Genomic DNA, 9,437 nt, shown 5'->3' with positions numbered 1-9,437 from the left:
GGGAGGCCCTCACCTGTCGGTGTCCCACAGCAGAGGAATCTCACAGCTGATTGGACGCATCCAGGGAGGCCCTCACCTGTCGGTGTCCCACAGCAGAGGAATCTCACAGCTGATTGGATGCATCCAGGGAGGCTCTCACCTGTCGGTGTCCCACAGCAGAGGAATCTCACAGCTGATTGGATGCATCCAGGGAGGCCCTCACCTGTCGGTGTCCCACAGCAGAGGAATCTCACAGCTGATTGGATGCATCCAGGGAGGCCCTCACCTGTCGGTGTCCCACAGCAGAGGAATCTCACAGCTGATTGGACGCATCCAGGGAGGCTCTCACCTGTCGGTGTCCCACAGCAGAGGAATCTCACAGCTGATTGGATGCATCCAGGGAGGCTCTCACCTGCCGGTGTCCCACAGCAGAGGAATCTCACAGCTGATTGGATGCATCCAGGGAGGCTCTCACCTGTCGGTGTCCCACAGCAGAGGAATCTCACAGCTGATTGGATGCATCCAGGGAGGCCCTCACCTGTCGGTGTCCCACAGCAGAGGAATCTCACAGCTGATTGGATGCATCCAGGGAGGCCCTCACCTGTCGGTGTCCCACAGCAGAGGAATCTCACAGCTGATTGGATGCATCCAGGGAGGCCCTCACCTGTCGGTGTCCCACAGCAGAGGAATCTCACAGCTGATTGGATGCATCCAGGGAGGCCCTCACCTGCCGGTGTCCCACAGCAGAGGAATCTCACAGCTGATTGGATGCATCCAGGGAGGCCCTCACCTGTCGGTGTCCCACAGCAGAGGAATCTCACAGCTGATTGGACGCATCCAGGGAGGCTCTCACCTGTCGGTGTCCCACAGCAGAGGAATCTCACAGCTGATTGGATGCATCCAGGGAGGCCCTCACCTGTCGGTGTCCCACAGCAGAGGAATCTCACAGCTGATTGGATGCATCCAGGGAGGCTCTCACCTGTCGGTGTCCCACAGCAGAGGAATCTCACAGCTGATTGGACGCATCCAGGGAGGCTCTCACCTGTCGGTGTCCCACAGCAGAGGAATCTCACAGCTGATTGGACGCATCCAGGGAGGCTCTCACCTGTCGGTGTCCCACAGCAGAGGAATCTCACAGCTGATTGGATGCATCCAGGGAGGCCCTCACCTGTCGGTGTCCCACAGCAGAGGAATCTCACAGCTGATTGGACGCATCCAGGGAGGCTCTCACCTGTCGGTGTCCCACAGCAGAGGAATCTCACAGCTGATTGGATGCATCCAGGGAGGCCCTCACCTGCCGGTGTCCCACAGCAGAGGAATCTCACAGCTGATTGGACGCATCCAGGGAGGCTCTCACCTGTCGGTGTCCCACAGCAGAGGAATCTCACAGCTGATTGGATGCATCCAGGGAGGCCCTCACCTGTCGGTGTCCCACAGCAGAGGAATCTCACAGCTGATTGGATGCATCCAGGGAGGCCCTCACCTGTCGGTGTCCCACAGCAGAGGAATCTCACAGCTGATTGGATGCATCCAGGGAGGCTCTCACCTGCCGGTGTCCCACAGCAGAGGAATCTCACAGCTGATTGGATGCATCCAGGGAGGCCCTCACCTGTCGGTGTCCCACAGCAGAGGAATCTCACAGCTGATTGGACGCATCCAGGGAGGCCCTCACCTGTCGGTGTCCCACAGCAGAGGAATCTCACAGCTGATTGGATGCATCCAGGGAGGCCCTCACCTGTCGGTGTCCCACAGCAGAGGAATCTCACAGCTGATTGGACGCATCCAGGGAGGCCCTCACCTGTCGGTGTCCCACAGCAGAGGAATCTCACAGCTGATTGGATGCATCCAGGGAGGCCCTCACCTGTCGGTGTCCCACAGCAGAGGAATCTCACAGCTGATTGGACGCATCCAGGGAGGCCCTCACCTGTCGGTGTCCCACAGCAGAGGAATCTCACAGCTGATTGGACGCATCCAGGGAGGCCCTCACCTGTCGGTGTCCCACAGCAGAGGAATCTCACAGCTGATTGGATGCATCCAGGGAGGCCCTCACCTGTCGGTGTCCCACAGCAGAGGAATCTCACAGCTGATTGGATGCATCCAGGGAGGCCCTCACCTGTCGGTGTCCCACAGCAGAGGAATCTCACAGCTGATTGGATGCATCCAGGGAGGCCCTCACCTGTCGGTGTCCCACAGCAGAGGAATCTCACAGCTGATTGGATGCATCCAGGGAGGCCCTCACCTGTCGGTGTCCCACAGCAGAGGAATCTCACAGCTGATTGGACGCATCCAGGGAGGCCCTCACCTGCCGGTGTCCCACAGCAGAGGAATCTCACAGCTGATTGGACGCATCCAGGGAGGCCCTCACCTGTCGGTGTCCCACAGCAGAGGAATCTCACAGCTGATTGGATGCATCCAGGGAGGCTCTCACCTGTCGGTGTCCCACAGCAGAGGAATCTCACAGCTGATTGGATGCATCCAGGGAGGCCCTCACCTGTCGGTGTCCCACAGCAGAGGAATCTCACAGCTGATTGGATGCATCCAGGGAGGCCCTCACCTGTCGGTGTCCCACAGCAGAGGAATCTCACAGCTGATTGGATGCATCCAGGGAGGCTCTCACCTGTCGGTGTCCCACAGCAGAGGAATCTCACAGCTGATTGGATGCATCCAGGGAGGCCCTCACCTGTCGGTGTCCCACAGCAGAGGAATCTCACAGCTGATTGGATGCATCCAGGGAGGCTCTCACCTGTCGGTGTCCCACAGCAGAGGAATCTCACAGCTGATTGGATGCATCCAGGGAGGCCCTCACCTGTCGGTGTCCCACAGCAGAGGAATCTCACAGCTGATTGGATGCATCCAGGGAGGCCCTCACCTGTCGGTGTCCCACAGCAGAGGAATCTCACAGCTGATTGGATGCATCCAGGGAGGCCCTCACCTGTCGGTGTCCCACAGCAGAGGAATCTCACAGCTGATTGGATGCATCCAGGGAGGCCCTCACCTGTCGGTGTCCCACAGCAGAGGAATCTCACAGCTGATTGGATGCATCCAGGGAGGCCCTCACCTGTCGGTGTCCCACAGCAGAGGAATCTCACAGCTGATTGGACGCATCCAGGGAGGCTCTCACCTGTCGGTGTCCCACAGCAGAGGAATCTCACAGCTGATTGGATGCATCCAGGGAGGCTCTCACCTGCCGGTGTCCCACAGCAGAGGAATCTCACAGCTGATTGGACGCATCCAGGGAGGCTCTCACCTGTCGGTGTCCCACAGCAGAGGAATCTCACAGCTGATTGGATGCATCCAGGGAGGCCCTCACCTGTCGGTGTCCCACAGCAGAGGAATCTCACAGCTGATTGGATGCATCCAGGGAGGCCCTCACCTGTCGGTGTCCCACAGCAGAGGAATCTCACAGCTGATTGGACGCATCCAGGGAGGCCCTCACCTGTCGGTGTCCCACAGCAGAGGAATCTCACAGCTGATTGGATGCATCCAGGGAGGCTCTCACCTGTCGGTGTCCCACAGCAGAGGAATCTCACAGCTGATTGGATGCATCCAGGGAGGCTCTCACCTGTCGGTGTCCCACAGAGCAGAGGAATCTCACAGCTGATTGGATGCATCCAGGGAGGCCCTCACCTGCCGGTGTCCCACAGCAGAGGAATCTCACAGCTGATTGGATGCATCCAGGGAGGCTCTCACCTGTCGGTGTCCCACAGCAGAGGAATCTCACAGCTGATTGGATGCATCCAGGGAGGCCCTCACCTGTCGGTGTCCCACAGCAGAGGAATCTCACAGCTGATTGGATGCATCCAGGGAGGCCCTCACCTGCCGGTGTCCCACAGCAGAGGAATCTCACAGCTGATTGGATGCATCCAGGGAGGCCCTCACCTGTCGGTGTCCCACAGCAGAGGAATCTCACAGCTGATTGGACGCATCCAGGGAGGCTCTCACCTGTCGGTGTCCCACAGCAGAGGAATCTCACAGCTGATTGGATGCATCCAGGGAGGCCCTCACCTGTCGGTGTCCCACAGCAGAGGAATCTCACAGCTGATTGGACGCATCCAGGGAGGCTCTCACCTGTCGGTGTCCCACAGCAGAGGAATCTCACAGCTGATTGGATGCATCCAGGGAGGCTCTCACCTGTCGGTGTCCCACAGCAGAGGAATCTCGCAGCTGAACCTCCAGTCGCTCATTAGGTCTCACGGCCGAGTCGTGGTCTTATCTCACCTCTTCAGACAGGAAGTCAAAGCGAGGTGGCTTGGTGTTGACCTCATTATCTGTCATCAGCTCAGGCCTCAACGCAGATCCCATGGCGGCCTGAAACAAAGGCTGGAATTCTGGGTCAGCCACCTCAGCCGGGACTTATTTACACTAGCAGAGAGCGAGCTGAGGGTGGTCAGATTACGTCTGATCTGCTCAGAGCGATGCTGCAGATGTTACATAAACCCTCAGAGACAGCAGCTTTCCACACCTGGCGCCAACACATAAATCTGTTCCCACAGCAGACCGTGCACGGTCAGGGAGGTGAACGCCAACTTCTGGAAGTTTACAGGCTCAGCAGCAACTTTCCCTCCGTGTTTTACCTGCTGTTACTGAATCCGCCCCGTCTTCTTCTGTGGTGTCACGGTTCTTTAAAGAGAAGAACTTAAAGTGGATGTTCAGGGTCCGGCTGCTGCGCCGCGGCTCGTCCAGCGCCGCTGCTCCAGAGACAGCAGCAGCCTTCAGCTGAATGCATTTTAAATGCTGACTCCCATCCTTTGTTCAGGGGTTTGAAGCTTCTTCTTCCATCTTTGTTCCTGCTGCTGTCTCTGAGCTGAACAAGCTGCAGCTGATCTGCTCTTTTATTTAGTTTGGAGTCACGTTTTAATCAGATGGTTTTATATCTGTCCTGATCTGTGGAGCCAGAGACCTTTAACCACTTCACTGCTTTTACAGTTCGATCCTTTTTATCATGAGTTGGGTTTTTAACATGTTTGTGTTTGACATTATTTCACTGATTCACGCTTCAGCTGAGTCGTCCTCGGTCAGAAGGAAAGAACCCTCCGAGTATATAGTTCGAACAAGTGTGTGTGGTCATCTGAAATAAAGGTATAAAAATGAGTATTAATTACTGTGAACAGCTCTATACAAGCTGCACAATATAATGGATTAAACACCTGCTCCAATCCAGCTAGCAGTAACTATTGAAATAGGATTAAACTCAACATGTATAACTATACAAATAGAGTTAAAACAGGTTACTACCAAACAAGAAATGGACCACAAATGAAGCTAACATTCACGTGCAACTCGTGCTATACAGTAAATATTAGCGTAAGAACTACACAAAATGAGCTAAACTGCTGCCGGACCGCGTGTTAGCATTAGCAACGAGCTAACGTATTACAACACAAATGACATTCTTAGGAGTCAAAGGGACGATTAGACATACATCACTCCTGTAAACACAGTACTTACCTGGCAAGAACGCCCAGAGGTGCCCCTCCACACACCTGTTGAACTGCGCAACACGCGCTAAGCTAACAGCGCTAAGCTAACCGGAACTGCACCTGAGGTGCATCATGGGTAACACAGTTACACTCGTTTAACAAGCTGAAGCTGCTGCAGATGGAGGTCATTAGTTTAAACTCTTTGATTAAAACGCCGTAAAACTCCCGTGTGGGAGACCTGGGTTCAAACCCCCGACATGAAAGGTATTACCTCCAGTAGGGGTCCTGAGGCAACACCCCCACCCAATGTTCACATAAAGCCAAAAGCAGCACAACGGCTCCACGGTCAGAGACTAACAGCAGCCACTTCTGTTTGGACACAGCCCGCCATGTGAAAATGACATGAATCTGTATCTGTGTGCAGGTCTGTGGGGTTTGGTGAACAACGCTGGGGTGTGTGTGAACTTCGGAGATGCCGAGCTGTCTCTGATGTCCAACTTCCGTGGCTGCATGGAGGTCAACTTCTTCGGCACTCTGAGCATCACCAAGAGCTTCCTGCCGCTGCTGCGACAGGCCAAAGGTCGCATCGTGACCATCTCCAGCCCAGCAGGTGTGTGCCCCCCCCGATTGGACTGTCAGACAGCATCTGTCTCAGAGCTTCATGCTGACACGCCAAACATCAGTCCTCAGGACACGGCTGCTCTGCAGGACAATGAAAGCCTGATCCGTCGTTTCATTCGCGTTTCAGCAGAAGGTCATGATGATGTCACGACCATTTTAGAAGGCAGGAAACAGACTCTTCTGCAGGTCATGTCTGTCAGTAAATAATGTTTTGTGTCGTGTGACGCCGTCCCCTGCAGACTGAGCCAAAGTTTGAATGTTTGAACCATGATATTGTGTTCTGATCTGAGTCAATATGAGGGTAACCTGATTCTTTACGAACACAAACCCGTGGAGATGCGTCCGAGGGTGGAGCCCGTCGCTCGGTCTGTGCGTGATGTAATGGTGACGCTCCACCTGTTTGCAGGTGACCAGCCGTTTCCCTGCCTGGCAGCGTACGGAGCCTCGAAGGCGGCCCTCAACCTGTTCACGGACACTCTGCGGCACGAGCTGGAGCCCTGGGGCGTCCGAGTGTCCACCGTCCTGCCATCCTCCTACAGGACAGGTAAGCCCCGCCCACAACTCACATGCACAAGCGAGCCCGAGTCCGAGCCTGAGACTGAGTCCGAGCCCGAGCCTGAGCCCCAGTCCGAGCCCGAGCCTGAGCCCGAGCCCGAGCCTGAGACTGAGTCCGAGCCCGAGCCTTATATTCTGTTCGTTTCTTTAACAATGAAAGCAGGAAGCTTTAAACTGCCGTCTTTTGAAATGTGGAGTAAGATAAAAATGGAATAAACTGGCTTTTTGACTGTTGTACTGCTCCACAATTTATGAACTACGAGCAATTCACCGGAAAAAAACAACTTTTACTCGCTCCCAAGCGGGGGCGAAATGTTGCATGATGGGATATGTTGCTCCGGTTAGTGACCATCGGATGCTCACTGCATTTCGCGGTGAATTGTGGGATACATTCAGAGCACTATAGTGAACTTTAATAAGGGAGGGATTCTGGCCTCAGAAATATAAGCACAGAATGAGTCTCTGTGGGATCCATGAAGATCTGAGAGCAGGAGAGAAGCCTGAGCCCAGCCGAGCTGACACTCAAAGGGTTAGGTTTGCACCGATCAGGTTACTGATCATCTCTTCTTCCTGCTCGCTCTGCAGCAACTGGTACTTTCAAGGATTCTGATTGGTCGGCTGAGCTCACCTGAACCCGGTGGAGTTAAAGTGTCGGAAACTGAATCAGATTTTCTCGAACTGATCAGTAACGATGACTTCTGTCTTATTTTTAGAGTCTCATGGTTCTGGTCCAGATCCAGGACCGTCAGGAGGACGGGTTTGTGTCACTCTTGTTGCCGTGGTAACGCGGTGCTTTGCTGTCCACAGGTCGGACCGTTAACCACGCCTACTGGGAGCAGCAGCACAAACAGCTGCTGCAGAGCCTGTCGCCGGCGCTGCTCCAGGAGTACGGCGAGGACTACGTGACCGAGACCAAGGACCTGTTCCAGAGCTTCGCCGGCCAGGCCAACCCCGACGTCAGCCCCGTTATCGACACCATCGTCCACGCGCTTCTGGCGCCGCAGCCGCTGGCCCATTACTACGCCGGCCCGGGCGTGGGCCTCATGTACTTCATCCACAGCTACTGCCCCTTCAGCATCAGCAACCGCTTCCTCCAGAGACTGTTCGTGAAGAAGAAGCTGATGCCGTACGCCCTGAGGACGCCCGGGGGCCTGGGGCTGAGCCTCCACAACAACAACAACGAGGAGAAGCTGCAGCAGCTGTAGAGGCGCACATAGGGGACCACTTTTCTTAGAGCCGCTTCCTGTCGTCTGTTTGTTCTGTAACTGTTAAAGAGACCATAGAGCTGCCCCAAAATGGCTTCTGTTTGTTAGAGCCTCACCTGCAGGTCAGAGGGTGGGGCCTGAAGCAGGCCAATGAGAGAACAGCTGGGCTTCACCACATCAGAACCAGCTGATATCAGGCGGTTCTGGCCCGAACAGTTCATCTAACCTCACTGCGTTTCTAATGTCTGTGTTACTGCGTTTTCAGCGTCAGGGATCAAAGGTCGTCAGTGTAAATCTGTCACATTACTCAGATTCTGTTTCATCGCACTGATGGAGCCGGAGTGTGTCCGAGGTCATGCTGACCAGGTTCAGCCCACTTTTTCTTTGTTGACACTTCAACTGTGAATTTGATATAAAATGAAAAACCGAACAAAAACATGATGTACAGTGTTCACCTTGTTCTTTCTTTGATAGAAATAAAATACACTTTTTCAGACTCTGTCTCATGTTTCTGATGAACACCTGCAGAAAAACGAGGTCCATCTTCTTCACCAGAACCAGAACCGTTCTGCCTGCTTTAGAATGATGGAAACACAACAAACATGACGTCCTCAATTCAATTAAGTCTTATTTTAAAAAAGTGCCAAATTACAACAAATCTAAGGCAGCTTCAAAGATGCAGCCAATTACAATTCATTAAAATCTACACATTGCACTGAAACTTCTCTCTGATCCTGAGCTGCACGAGGCGACTGTGGAGAGAAAAAACTCCCTTTTAACAGGAAGAAACCTCCATCAGAACCAGAACCAGGAAGGGTCCATCTGCCTGGACCAGCTGGGGCTGAGAGGACAGGAAAGAGGGGACAACAAGCAGCGTAACACCAGGCCAGAGATACCTGCTGAGAGAGAGAAACACAAGTTAATGACAGCAATGATGTCATCTGTACATGGAGGGAGGAGAGGTGCATCATGGGAGCTCCCCCAGCAGGCTGGGCCTGTAGCAGCAGAACTATGGGATGTTTCAGGCTCACCTGAGCCATCCCTAACTATAAGCTTTATCAGAAAGGAAAGTTTCAGCCTGATCTTAAAGGTAGAGAGGGTGTCTGCTTCCTGAAGCCAAACTGGCAGCTGGTTCCACAGAGAGGGGCCTGATAACTGAAGGCTCTGCCTCCCATTCTGCTTTTAGGGGCCTGATAACTGAAGGCTCTGCCTCCCATTCTGCTTTTAGGGGCCTGATAACTGAAGGCTCTGCCTCCCATTCTACTTTTAGGGGCCTGATAACTGAAGGCTCTGCCTCCCATTCTGCTTTTAGGGGCCTGATAACTGAAGGCTCTGCCTCCCATTCTGCTTTTAGGGGCCTGATAACTGAAGGCTCTGCCTCCCATTCTGCTTTTAGGGGCCTGATAACTGAAGGCTCTGCCTCCCATTCTGCTTTTAGGGGCCTGATAACTGAAGGCTCTGCCTCCCATTCTGCTTTTAGGGGCCTGATAACTGAAGGCTCTGCCTCCCATTCTGCTTTTAGGGGCCTGATAACTGAAGGCTCTGCCTCCCGTTCTGCTTTTAGGGGCCTGATAACTGAAGGCTCTGCCTCCCATTCTGCTTTTAGGGGCCTGATAACTGAAGGCTCTGCCTCCCATTCTGCTTTTAGGGGCCTGAT

The 9,437-nt window shown here is 54.0% G+C and overlaps 1 protein-coding gene across 1 annotated transcript in view; it reads left to right on the top strand.

Annotated features, from left to right (window-relative positions):
- Nucleotides 1-8,276, top strand: part of hsd11b2 (hydroxysteroid (11-beta) dehydrogenase 2) — a 25,143-nt gene extending 16,867 nt beyond the window's left edge. Inside the window, exons 3-5 of the mRNA XM_072379787.1 lie at nucleotides 5,824-6,009; nucleotides 6,427-6,564; nucleotides 7,383-8,276. Of these exons, the coding sequence (XP_072235888.1) occupies nucleotides 5,824-6,009; nucleotides 6,427-6,564; nucleotides 7,383-7,780 (722 nt within the window). The 3' untranslated portion in view covers nucleotides 7,781-8,276. The remainder of the gene's footprint in view (nucleotides 1-5,823; nucleotides 6,010-6,426; nucleotides 6,565-7,382) is intronic.
- The last annotated feature ends 1,161 nt before the right edge of the window (nucleotides 8,277-9,437 follow it).

Source organism: Leuresthes tenuis, unplaced genomic scaffold, assembly GCF_036924035.1.
Source record: "Leuresthes tenuis unplaced genomic scaffold, fLeuTen1.0.hap1 SCAF_2, whole genome shotgun sequence".
Taxonomy (NCBI): Eukaryota; Metazoa; Chordata; class Actinopteri; order Atheriniformes; family Atherinopsidae; genus Leuresthes; species Leuresthes tenuis.
Note: the sequence above shows the minus strand (reverse complement) of the source record. Positions and strands in the feature narration are given on the sequence as shown.